The sequence below is a fragment of the Lissotriton helveticus genome, chromosome 4_1 (genome assembly GCF_964261635.1).
Source record: "Lissotriton helveticus chromosome 4_1, aLisHel1.1, whole genome shotgun sequence".
Lineage (NCBI taxonomy): Eukaryota > Metazoa > Chordata > Amphibia > Caudata > Salamandridae > Lissotriton > Lissotriton helveticus.
In genome coordinates, this window is record NC_136063.1 from 384,484,479 (window position 1) to 384,497,746 (window position 13,268).

Genomic DNA, 13,268 nt, shown 5'->3' on the forward strand with positions numbered 1-13,268 from the left:
CCAGGCTTTTGCCTTCGCTTGATAATTCATATCCTAAGAACAGGACTGTCAGATGGGCAATTCTGGATTTTTTAAAGTTGAATTTGTAACCCTCTGCTGCGAACCCAAGTATTATGGTGTTCACTCTTTTCAAGTGAGTCTCCAAGTCATCATCTGTTAAGTAAATGTCGTCGACATAAGATAATGCTTCATCATCATATAGTTGTAGTAATTCTGTTACTCTCGCTGAGAATACCCCCGGGCTGTTCTTGTACCCCTGGGCTAACCTACAGAATTGTTTTTGAGTGCCATTTATTGAGAATGCAGTTAAATATCTGCTCTCTGGTGCTATGTTTTGACAAAAGAATCCCATTAGTGATGTCTAATGTTGTTTTGTATTTTTTGCGCACTATGTTACTCATTAGTGCAGCACTATGTGAGTTTTGCACTGCAAAGGTTTTACAACATGTGTTAAGGTGTCGGTAATCCAAAACTAGACGGTATGAATTGTCTGGTTTGGAGACCGGAAACAAAGGGTTGTTCATTTGTGAGGTGCAAGTTTCAATCACCCCCTGGTATTCTAGCTGATCTAGTATTTCATTTACCTGTTTTTTAGCTTCTTGCTTAATTGGGTACTGCCTTTGTGCAGTTGGTTGTGATTTTAACTGGATTTTGTGAGGAGGGGAGTCCTCATCCCATCCCGCGTGATTTTTATATAAAGCAGGAGCTAGAGCCACTGCCCACTTTCTGGCAAGTGTGTATTTTTTATGAATAGGAATTTGATTTGAGAAGGCAGGCATAATTATTTCTTCGCCATGAGGGCACTCCCTGACAAACTCTGGTGGCCAGTCTTTTTCAGCTAGAAGGATATCATAGCCCTTGGAGAGATTATCCCAAAATAGTCCCCTTATTTTTCTAGTCTTATCCCCCTCTATACGCAATGTTATTTCGTATATTTTGTGAGGTTTGCTAACTCTGGTGTCCGCAGTTTCCACTTGAAGATATTCATTCGTGTCCACTGTCTCCAGATGATTCATAAGGACTTTGCGAGCTATGCTCACTTCTGCTGCGCTGTCTAGCATTGTCTGAGCCCATTCTCCGTTTTTCAGTTGTGTCCTCAGTATTCTCGGCATTGTTAACTATTTTAATGCTGGCTACCTTCTTTTTTGGAAATTGTAATTTCTTTTTTAGCTGAGCAGGTTCCTTGTCTTTGGACTTGGCGTGCTCTTCTCTTTGTTCTGATCGTCCTCTTCTTTCCGATTTCTGCGAGGAAGTCTGAAAAGATTGAGAGGGACGTGTATCAATGTCTTGATATCTATCAGGCTTTTTTATATTATCCCTATTCCTAAGGTTATATCTTTTCCCAGAGGGGTCACTCTGAGGTGACCTGTGTCTTTGGTTCGGAGATTTTTCTCTTCGCCTAGGAGACCTTCCTCTGGACTGGAATTTCTTTTCTTTAGGATTGGATTGTTTGTTTCCATCCCAGTTCTTTTTTGGTGATGTAGAATTATTATTAAAAAATATTTTTTCAGGACTTTCAATTAGTTGCGGTTTTACTGGTATTCCACCTAAACTATCTCTACCTAGTTCCTCATAGGATTTTTCTATGATTCTGGCAATTTCAGCTGGTTGGTCTGCTATATCTGTCTCTTTTAACCTCTGGCGGATCGCCACGTTTGCTGCTTCACCTTTTATGTTGGCTAATAATATAGCCGAGACCTGCTTGAAGTCTTTCAGTAATTTCATACCAAGAGTTAAAGCGGGTTCTGGACCATATTCATCTTGAATTTGTTTTAGCACATCTGGTATTACCGAAATGGATGGAACACCGTGCGTTTTTGTGTAGATGGAAGCAAAGACTGTACCCCAAGTGTCACAGTCCTCAATGTGTGGTGCGATTCCCATTGGAAGACAGATAGTCAGAATCCTGTGCTTTTCTAGCGGGGTAGTGTCTGGAAACACCGCCTCTATTTGGGTTATTTTCTGCGCTAGCCAGAATGGTATTTGTTCCCGTTTAGCCGGTACTTTACCTAGGCAGGACTGGATGTTCTGTGGTGTAATTTTATTTGTGTTCCCCTGGTGAGGGGTCAGCTGTGGGAGTTTAATCGCTGGCTGAATTGTTGAAGTCCGCATCACATACTGGACTAATTGTCTATGTATTTTTATTAATTGTTTTAGCTGTGTTAGCAAGTTAGCTGCAGACATCCCGTCGATGTCTGGATGTGGTGTGTATCCGGCTAGGACCGGCCACGTTGCTCCTGGTCTACCTAAAGGACCGAGCCTGGTGATGTGATTATTATGTTTTAGGGCGCCATCAAATAAGAGCAAATGCTCTTGAAATTTGAGTGGTACTTCCACCTCCTCGAAAGGAGTGTAATTTTCAGGAGGTTCCTCTATTTTGTAATAGTGGAAGTACTTTGTTACAGGATTTGCTGCTGGAAAATTTATCCATGAATAGTATACCTCTGTCTGCCGATATTCGTGTGCCTCAATTACGAATATGACTGTACCACCTCTAGGTGTCAGTCCATTTTCTATAAGTTTTATGGTTATAGATTTCCTTTTGATGACCGGGATGAGTATTATATCCGGGTCTGCGTCTTGCATGGTAGCATCAGCTGCTGCGAGTTCAGTTGCTAATCTAACTGCCTCTCTTTCTTCATCACTGTCTCCCATTTTACTGACAGGATGGTTATTTTTTTGTTTGTTTGCAGATCAGGTTTCTTATGGAAACAAAGATTAGATGCACAATATTTTGGAACAGTGTATCCTTCAACGTTGACTTATACCAAGAACCATACATAGGAGTTCCCTCCTGCGAGGTCTGGCGGATATAACCTTTCACCTACTCCAGACGTCTTTGGAGTATTATGGGAAAAGTGGTCTGAGTGAGAAAGCACGACTGAGTTACTCTAAATGTCTTACGTTAGTTTTATCGCCCTTTCCAAACGCGTTGGGCGCCATGTAGTGTAGTTCCTATCATCCCAATAGGCTCTGCGCATTGGAATAATACCTACAGCAGTAAAGGCCTAGGCCAGACGTTAACTAGGTCTACTACTGTCGATACTAGACTTAAAGTTTTGGGTTTTGCCAGCTAGCTCAGAGTTCACTAGAAACTTTCTCGAATGTTCAGGAAGGACTTAACTTCCCTGATTAGACAAGAAGGGATTTAGTTTCTGACAACCATAGAACATGACAACTTTGCTCTCTCCTAATCAAGAGTATATCTCGAGAGTCGTGTGAACAAAAGGCAATTTATTTTACTCAGTCAGTACGTGCATTCTTAGTCTCATCAGATTGTAGAGAAAAGGAAGAGACGGGCGTGTTCAATAAAAAGGTGTTATTTATTGATCAGTCTCTTTTCTCATACAAGAGAAATGGATCGATATTATTGCAATACTTATAGCTAAGTAAAGTGCATACATTAAAAGCAATAGTATAAAATAATACTGTAAAAACATTGATATGGTTTCTAAGCCATAAGATGTTTTAAAATGAATAAAATATATTACATACACATATACATTTGACTAAACGTACTCAACTGGTGTTTCTAAATACGCCTACCCCGTGTACCTGACCTAAGCCTAATACGTGGGCGGGAATAGAAAGTTACAGTTTAAGTTAAGTTTGTTTTTGCCAAGTAAATAACTAAAGAATTCTCTGTGAGGGGTTATTCAGTTCTGTACCTGGAATCTAGGTTGAATGAGGGATGGTATCTCTCTCTCTGGTCTCGATATTCCAGGCTGCCTGCGAGGGCTACCCGGAAGCGCCGGTGCTGGATCTCTCGGCAGGAGAAATCAGCGCGTATCGTTCTCAGCGCGTCAGGAAGGCGGGGCTGTGCCAGCGGGGTCTGCTCTGCTCTGGGCTTCGGCAAGTATGGCTGCTCCGTCTCGTCACCACCGCGTGTGTTTGCATAGGGCAATATCGGTAATATTTATACCTTTAAGGTGCCGAGATTGACGTAAGGATGGACATAGATACGTCAATAAGGATGTCATACGACTTGCTCGTTAGCACATTCTTTTGCTGAAGTTCTCGGTGAAATCAAAACAATGGCCGCAGGGTTTTGCCCAGGTTGTCATAGGTTTGATTTGTTATGAGAACTCCGTATGCCTTATCAGGGGCTGGAGGAATAACGCTTGTCTAATTAGATCGCAAGCGTTATGACCTAATCAGATAACACGTTCCTGTGCCGTAGTGTGACTGCGTCAGATAACGGTATCTGCATCATGGGGGTTTTCTGCCTCATGGGCTGACTGTTAGTTAACTTGTTGGTTTGTTTAACCAGAATAGGGTCAGGAATAGGGGGATCGATTCAGAACCTATAGGAATACATCACAGGACTTGGACGTCATAGAGACACGACATTGCTTGCGACTCCGCTGACGTCACAGACGCCTATATTAGGCCCACGCCGTCGTGATGACATCAGTTCCGCCCTTTTTTCCGTGCCTTCGAGGCACACGGATGGACCAATGACCGCAGACATTCACAGTATACGCAGTACAAATATCAAGGTAACGCACAGTGTGAAGCAAATGCAATAAAACATTTGAAATAAACAACTCCTTGACAATAAAATAAATACATTACAGAAACTCTGGTATAGAAGAGTGGACAACGGGGAGGCGGGTGGGTCAGTGAGGAATCCACAGGCAGATATTGTATCTACCAGAAAAAGCGTTACCAAAGGTAAGTAACTTGTTCTTCTGATAGATACATCTGCCGTGTGGATTTCTCACCTTGTGAATAGAGTCCCACAGCAGTCCCCACTCCCGGAGGAGGGTGTCCACTCTTCTAAACCAGGAAATCCTGAAGGACAGAGAGCGCGAAGTGGCCGTCCCTCCTCACTTTGGAATCCAAGCAGTAATGCTTCGCGAAAGTGTGGAGTGAAGACCAAGTTGCCGCCCTACAAATGTCCACTACTGGAACACCTCTAGCCAATGCGGAGGTTGAAGATTTAGCTCTTGTAGAATGAGCCCTTATGCCCTCTGGTGGTTCCTTACCGGCCAAAGAGTAGCAGATCTTTATACAGAGGACGATCCATCTTGACAATGTTCTTTTATGGACCGCTCTTCCTCTTTTGCAGCCAGCAAAGCCAATGAAGAGCTGGTCATCCAACCGACAGTCTATAGTTCTGTCCAAGTAAAAAGACACCGCCCTCTTGGGGTCCAGACGGTGTAACCTCTCCTCCTTGGAAGGGTGTGGGGGAGGATAAAAGGTAGGGAGGGTAATGGATTGGCCAAGGTGGAAAGGAGTAACCACCTTTGGAAGAAAAGCAGCCCTGGTCCTAAGAACCATTCGATCAGCATGAATGGTCAAGAATGGGGGCTTGGAACTAAGAGCTTGAAGCTCACTTACCCTCGTTGCAGAGGTTATTGCAACGAGGAAGACTGTCTTAAGAGTCAAAAGCTTCAAAGGACATTTATGAAGAGGCTCAAAGGGAGCACCCATCAAAAAGGTCAAGACAAGATTTAAGTCCCACTGAGGCACAATAAAAGGAACAGGAGGGAACTTATTTGTGAGAGCCTTTAAAAACCTTAAAACTACAGGAGATTTGAAAAGAGAAGGCTGATCAGGCAAACAGAGAAATGCCGACAGCGCAGAAAGATAGCCCTTAACTGTGGCAACAGCAAGCCCTTGCTGCGCTAGAGAAAGGGCAAACTGGAGGACATCAGACAAATGGGCTCTCAAAGGGTCAATATATTTTCCTCCACACCAAGTGACAAATGTTGACCATCTATAAGATTAGATGGACTTAGTGGAGTCACGCCTGGCTGACAAGATGACATCCACCACGTCAGGCGGGAGAGAAAAGGAATTCAGGTTGCCCCGTTCAATCTCCAGGCATGAAGGTGCAATGTCTGGAGGTGGGGGGTGTAGAACCTGCCCCTCCATCTGAGAGAGGAGGTCTGCCCTGAGAGGGAGACGGAGCGGCGGGTGAGAGGAGAGGTGGAGAAGATCTGTATACCACACCCTTCTTGGCCAGTCCGGGACGACCAATATGACTTGGGCCCGGTCTTGGCGAATCTTCCTCAGAACCCGAGGAATCAAAGGTATGGGAGGAAACGCCTAAAGGAGTTGATTTCCCCAACTCAACTGAAACGCATCCCCCAAGGCTCCTCGCAACGGATACTGGAGACTGCAGAATGACAGGCAGTGACCATTCTCTCGAGTGGCAAACAGGTCCACCTGAGGAGTCCCCCACGTCCGAAAGACGTGACGAATCACCTCCGGGTGAAGCCTCCACTCGTGGTCGGCGGAGAACTGCCGACAGACTGTCTGCACGCACGTTCAGAACTCCGGCCAGATGATTCGCCATCAGACAAATCTGATGGTCCTGAACCAAGGACCAGAGACGCAGAGCCTCTCTGCAGAGACACTGCGACCCCACTCCTCCCTGCTTGTTGATGTACCACATCGCGGTCGTGTTGTCCGTCAGGACCTGGACCGAACGACCGCAAAGGGAAGGGAGGAAGGCCTTGAGCGCCAAACGTATCGCCCGCAATTCTAGAAGGTTGATGTGAAGCAACCTTTCCTCTGGCGACCAAAGACCTTTGACCTCCAGATCCCCCAGATGAGCACCCCACCCTAGAGTGGATGCATCCGTTATTACTGTGGCCACCGGAGGAGGCAGCTGAAAAGGCTTCCCCTGAGACAGGTTGCCTTCCACGCCCTACCAAGACAGATCCGCTGCAGGTTCTCTGGAGATCCTCAGCGACTCCCTGAGATCTCCGTTGTGTTGATACCACTGCCTGCGGAGGCACCACTGGAGCGCCCTCATGTGCCAGCGTGCATGGTTGACCAACAGAATGCAGGAGGCCATCAGACCGAGCAGGCGAAGGACCTTCGGGACTGGAACGACCGCTCCATTGTAAAATAAAGGAATCATTTCCTGTATGTCGCGAATCCTTTGAGGAGAAGGGACTGCGCGACATACAGTTGTGTCCAGTACAGCACCTATGAACAGGTTGCGCTGGGAGGGCACCAGGTGAGACTTGGGTACATTTATCGAAAAAACCAACCTGTACAACAACTGGGTTGTCTCTTGCAGATGATGGAGCACTCTCTCTGACGACTCTGCTTTGATCAGCCAGTCGTCCAAATAAGGGAATACTGAAATCCCTGACCTTCTGAGATGCGCCGCCACCACTGCCATCACCTTGGTGAAGACTCGAGGCGCAGTAGTAAGTCCAAACGGAAGGACCGCAAACTGATAGTGCTGCGATCCCACCGTAAAACGGAGATACTTCCTGTGCGACTTCAGGATTGGGATGTGAAAGTACGCATCCTGTAAGTCGAGCGACACCATCCAGTCTTCTTCTAGCAGCGCTTGAAGAACCTGAGCAAGGAATTTCTCCTGTTTCAGATAGAGATTTAAGATCCTGAGATCCAGGATTGGACGAAGTCTGCCATCCTTCTTGGGAATCAGGAAATACCGGGAGTAGCATCCCTGACCCCTTTCCTGCTCTGGGACCACCTCTATCGCACCCTTTCTTAACAGAGTCTGCACTTCCTCCTGTAGAAGCAACAGATGTTCCTGGGTGCAAAAACCTTGGCAAGGAGGGTAATTGGGAGGGAATTCCCGAAAGGGAAGGGCATACCCATTTTCTACAAGATTGAGAACCCAAAGATCTGATGTAACCGATTCCCAATCCTGTAGAAAATGGGTAAGTCGACCCCCCACAGGACCCACATGATCCTGAATGGCGGATCTAGGACTGCTTTTCTGAGGCAGGGGGGTTGGAGGAAGTGGAGGAGGAAGAGGCCTGACGTCCACGAGGACGCGCTCTTTGTTTTCCCCTGTATGATCTGTACATGGAATTTTGCTGCTGCTGCTGTTGTTGCTGCTGCTGCTGACCTTGTCGGTAACTCCGAAAGGCAGAGCGACCAAAACCACTGAATCTCTTGTTGGACGAAGAGCCCCTTATCTGAAGACCTAAAGATTTAGCAGTTGCCCTACTGTCTTTAAATCTCTCAAGGGCCGCATCAGCTTTCTTCCCAAAGAGGCCAGACCCATCAAAGGGAAGATCCAGTAAAGTCGCCTCAACATCTGCTGAAAAGTCTGAGGATTTCAGCCAAGCTGATCTTCTAGTGGCGACAGCAGTGCCCATGATACGCGCCACAGAGTCCGCAGTGTCCAGACCACTTTGTATAACTTGGCGATCCGCTGCCTGTGCATCTGAGATCACCTCCTCAAAATCCTTTCCTGTTGGCATCAGGAACCTTAGGAGTTAGAACACGCAAAGAATCCATAAGGGCATGCACATAACTCCCCATCAGACAAGTGGCATTAGTCGACTTCAATGCCATGCTTGCAGAGGAGAAGGTCTTTGTAGCAACCTGATCTTGTTTCTTTGCTTCCTTTTCACAAGGAACCTGAGGAAAGGCACTTACATTCTTTTTAGAGCAAGCTGCTTGAATAACAAGACTCTCTGTGAAGGATGAGAAGTCAAAAAATCAGGGTCTTCAGGTGCAACCCTGTACCTTCTAGCCACACTCTTGGAAACTGCAGGAGCTGACAGTGGTTTCTTCCACACTTCCAAAATGGGCTCTGTCAAGGCGTCATTAAATGGAAGCAATGGCTCTACCACAGAACTAGGAGAATGTAAAACCTCCGTCAGAAGATTGGATTTAAATTCCACTGTAGGTAAAGTTAACTGAAGAAGATCTGCCACCTTCCTCATAACCATATGGTAAGGTTGGACATCTTTAGAAGGTGTATCAGAGCCTGAAGGCAATTCCCACTCCGGGTAGAAATCCAGGCTACTAGCATCAGCCAGTTCATCAAAACTATCTTCATCCAATTCACCTTCTTCCATATCAGGATGAGATTCTATATACCTTCTTTCTTCTAAAAGGCGTTGGGCCTCCCTTCTGGACCTCTCCTTCACACGCCTCGCAGCCGGATCCACCAACACGTCGGTATCGAATCCGAAGGTTTAGCCTTATGTTCTCGAGGTCGCTCCGGAGCGGGTGATGCCGGAACTGGCGTCCTCGGTGGAGCCGGAAATTGCCAAGGCGGCTGGCATATAAGGCATAAATGGAGCAGGAGGATAGGAGTGAGGGACTCCTAGATTGAAAGCCAGCAGACCCATGGGATCCGAAGGTGCGCCAGAGGGGTACCATGCCCTTGAAAAGACACCATACATAGCATTAAGAAACGCTGATGGATCTTGGCCTGGGGTCGGAAATGGTGGTTGGAAACCCTCAGGCTGGTCTTGTGGAGGAATCGGATTCGGCTCTTCGGTAGGCGCAGAATCCACATCCACTTGAACCTCTTCCTCATCTCGGGCCGAGGACGGCGCCGGAGCCGGATTCGGAGCCGGCGTCGGTGACTGAACACGCGACTCCGAAGGTGAGGCCTCACCTTCCGGTTCAGAGACATCCAGAGTAACCACCTTAGAACGTACCTTCTTCGGTGACCTCGAGTCCGACTCCTTACCGGAACGACGTCGGGACTCATGTCTCCTCTTCTTATGTTTCTTCTTCGACTTCGAAGTATGATCCGAAGCGGACCTCGAAGATGACCCCTCACGAGATCTAGACCTTGACTTCGACCTCGATCTTACCTTTCGAGAACGAGACCTCGATGACTTTCCTTTACCAGCTTTTAATGTTGCCATCAGGAGTTTGGCCTTTCTTTCCCTCAGGGCTTTCGGGTTCATCTTTCGACAAGAGAAACAACTATCGACGTCGTGGTCGGAGCTTAAGCACCAGATGCAGTCATCGTGCGGGTCGGTAATAGACATCATTTTCCCGCATTCTCTGCATGGTTTGAAGCCGGTCTTCTTTGTCGACATCGTCGAAGAGACAGGATACAAAGAAGCAGAAAACAGAAACAAAAAGGCAGCAAAGTACCAGTTGGCTACTGAGATTCCCGATAACCGTTAGCGTCGACGACGCGGAAAAAAGGGAACTGATGTCATCACGCCGGCGTGGGCCTATTATAGGCGTCGGTGACGTCAGCGGAGTCGCGAGCGATGTCGTGTCTCTATGACGTCCAAGTCCACGTCGGCGCGAGGCTACAAAAAGAATTTCCGAGTGTTGCTGACGCAAGGGGATATTCACAAGGTGAGGAATCCACACGGCAGATGTATCTATCAGAAATACTTAGCACACTAATATTTTCGGAAAACCTTGGACGAAAGGAAAATTTGGGAGCATAGCTCGGGATCCACATCGGATGATGTTCCAAGAAAAGGAGCAGATGTGAGTGCGCAGAAGTGGCATACACGTGCAGCGACCCTCGACCACCTTTGGGATAGTAAGGGGCCAACATGGAGCAGTACGACACCACTTGCCACTGCACAAAGGCACTAGTGTTGAAGTTCACCAGATTCAGCCTGACACCTAGGGATATTGTTAGAAAAAACTCTGATGAAGGTAGTACTTTAATATGGTGATCACTACCATTAGATGAAAAAAGGAACATATAATTAAGGCTCCCAGGTTTCAGTTTTTACAGATAAATACAAACAGAAAACTATATATTTTCCTCTTTTTTATTTAGTTGTAAATATGCATAAATGTGGAAAATAGGTTTTGAGATGATTCACACTACTGTCAATCAAGAATGCTAGGTCAATAGCTACCCAGATAGACATATATAGGAGAGAATAAAAGAAATAAAACTATATATATATATATATTTCCTAATAAAGCTTAAATAACTTCAGTAGTGCAGCTGTTTATGCAAGCTGTTATATAATACAAATTGTTTAAAATGACTGTATTGTAATGTAAATGAGTGAAACCCATTTGCTACTCAAACATGAGAAAACATATGCCGGTTAAATAAATGTGGAATTATACCCAAGGCAGCTTAACGTATTACACTAAGCACAAACTAATACAGATAAATACAAATAAAATAAGCAAAACATAAATATAGATAAAACAGATGGAAATGTTAAAAACTTCCATAAAACCAGGAGCCCTACCTATAATAGAATCCCACTTGAAAGAACTGAAAATGTAAATGGTTGGGCCCATGCAAGTTATAATTTCTTCTTAAGAAAAACCACCATGTAAAACACTACAAAAGATGCCACACAGTTGAGCAAAGGGTCTTTTAAAGAGAAGACTCACCCGCCACCACCAAAAGCAAGTGCATCCATATCTCCTTTAACAAAAAACATATTGTCTCCGGTCCATTTAAATACCTAAAATTTAAACAAAGGTTATGCCAACATTATTAACATTATTACAGATGGCAGCACATATTGTGTGCTTTTGCATGAATGTGCTTCATTATAATACATTTTGGCTAGCTGTAAAAAAAAAAAAAAAAAATACTTCGAGGGTGCTAAATGCAAAAAATAAAATTTAAATATATTATGTAGTGGATACCTGAAAAGCACCCCTATATCATGCTCATTTAGGACGAAACCAACTATTGCAGTTCAACAACTGCAAGGGTAGAACAAAACGTTATCAATAATCATCTATTCTGAGCTAAACATTTACAACATAAAATATAGTATCACAATATCCAACAGTCAAGGATACCTCAAACACTCCTGGATCCCTGCAACACAAAGTTTATTTCAACAATGAAGTCCTCTCCGACACTTTCGGCTGTAGCCTTGATCTTAACAAAATATACAACCCTCACATTACAATAATATAGGCAAAATTTACGTTGGCAACAGTCAGATAAGACAAATGAGAAGATGATCAACTGCAGAAGTTAACATACACTGGCAGATTCAATAGGTATTGCCTTGAAAAGCTGGTGCACAAGTTACTTACATTTGGTGACGATATATCTGTAAGAAACAGTAGTTAGTGTTAGATTCCTTACATTAGAATATCCCCAGGCATAAGGCTGGATCCAGAAAGTTTTCGTCAGCAGTACCCTTGCGTGTCAGTAGGCGTCGTCTGCAGCTCCGCGTCCGTCGTCGTGATCGCCGGGATGACTTCGTTGGAGTACTTAGACACCGCCATCGTGCGCTGACGTCAGTTCTGTACATAGCTTTTCACGCCAGGAATGCAGAGCCATGATAGAAACCGCCACTGGTGCCAAGAAACTAGGGCCCTCAATGCAGATACCTTAACCCTAGATATCTGTTCGCAGAATGGGCAGGATGGGTGGGGCGGTAAGGAATCTAACACTAACTACTGTTTCTTACAGATATATCTTTAACGAAGGTAAGTAACTTGTGCATCTGAAAGAAACAGGTTAGTGTTGATTCCTCACCTTAGAATAGATACCCCAGCAATACCAACCGCGGTGGTGGGTCTGCGAACCAAGATCACACCAAAAAGTCCTGGAGAACGCAACGGCCGAAAAAGCCATCTCTTCGGACTTGGCTGTCCAGGCAGTAGTGCCTAGCAAACGGGTGCAGTGAGGCTCACGTAGCTGCTTGACAGATGTCCTGCAAGGGGACTCCCCAACCAGTAGTAGCCGCCGTATCCAGAGTGGAATGGGCGCGCAGCCCCACCGGAGGCTCCTTTTTCGCCAAGGAATAACAGACCTTGATGCACTAAACGACCCACCGAGAGATGGTCCGCTTGTGCACCGCCCGTCCCGTCTTAGCACCCACGTAAGCAACAAAGAGCTGGTCGTCCACCCGGAACTGGCGTGTGCGGTCCAGATAGAAGGAGAGCTCATGTTTTGGGTCCAGACGGTGGAGCCTCTCTTCCTCTTACGAGGGATGCGGAGGCGGAAAGAAGGTGGGCAAGGAGATGGACTGCCCAATATGAAAGGCTGTGAAAACCTTGGGCAGGAAAGAAGGACGAGTCCTCAAAACAGATTTGTCCTGGCAGAGGTGATGGCAACCAGGAATGCAGTCTTAAGAGTGAGAAGACGAAGAGGACAGTTATGAAGTGGCTCAAAGGGAGCGCACATCAGATAAGTCAGTACAAGGTTCAAGTCCCACTGAGGCATCACGAAGGGAACAGGAGGAAATGTGTATGATGCCCTTCAAGAATCCATTTACAACAGGGTACTTGAAAAGGGAAGGCTGATCAGGAAGCCTTAAGAATGCTGAAATGGCCGAGAGGTCACCTTTGATAGTGCACAGAGCAGAGCCCCGCTGGGCAAGAGAAAGAAGGAAGAGGGGAACCTTGGAATGGGGGGTAGAGAATGGATCCACAGCCTTTGCTGTGCACCATGCCACAAATCTGTTCCACCTGCAGGCGTATACCAATTTTGTGGAGGGACGCCTGGCTGCCATAATCACATCACAGACTTTAGGAGGCACGTCAAAAGGCCTCAACTGCTGCCGCTCAATCTCCACGCATGTAGGTGGAGACTGGACAGGTTCGGGTGGAGGACCGTC

General features: G+C 46.0%; 1 protein-coding gene across 6 annotated transcripts in view; it reads right to left on the reverse strand.

Moving 5' to 3' along the window:
* Positions 1–13,268, reverse strand: part of OXR1 (oxidation resistance 1) — a 1,544,927-nt gene that overhangs the window by 56,933 nt on the left and 1,474,726 nt on the right. For all 6 annotated transcript variants that reach the window (XM_078686888.1, XM_078686887.1, XM_078686886.1 and 3 more), the window contains one exon: positions 11,074–11,147. In XM_078686888.1, coding sequence (XP_078543014.1) covers positions 11,074–11,147 — 74 coding nt within the window. The remainder of the gene's footprint in view (positions 1–11,073; positions 11,148–13,268) is intronic.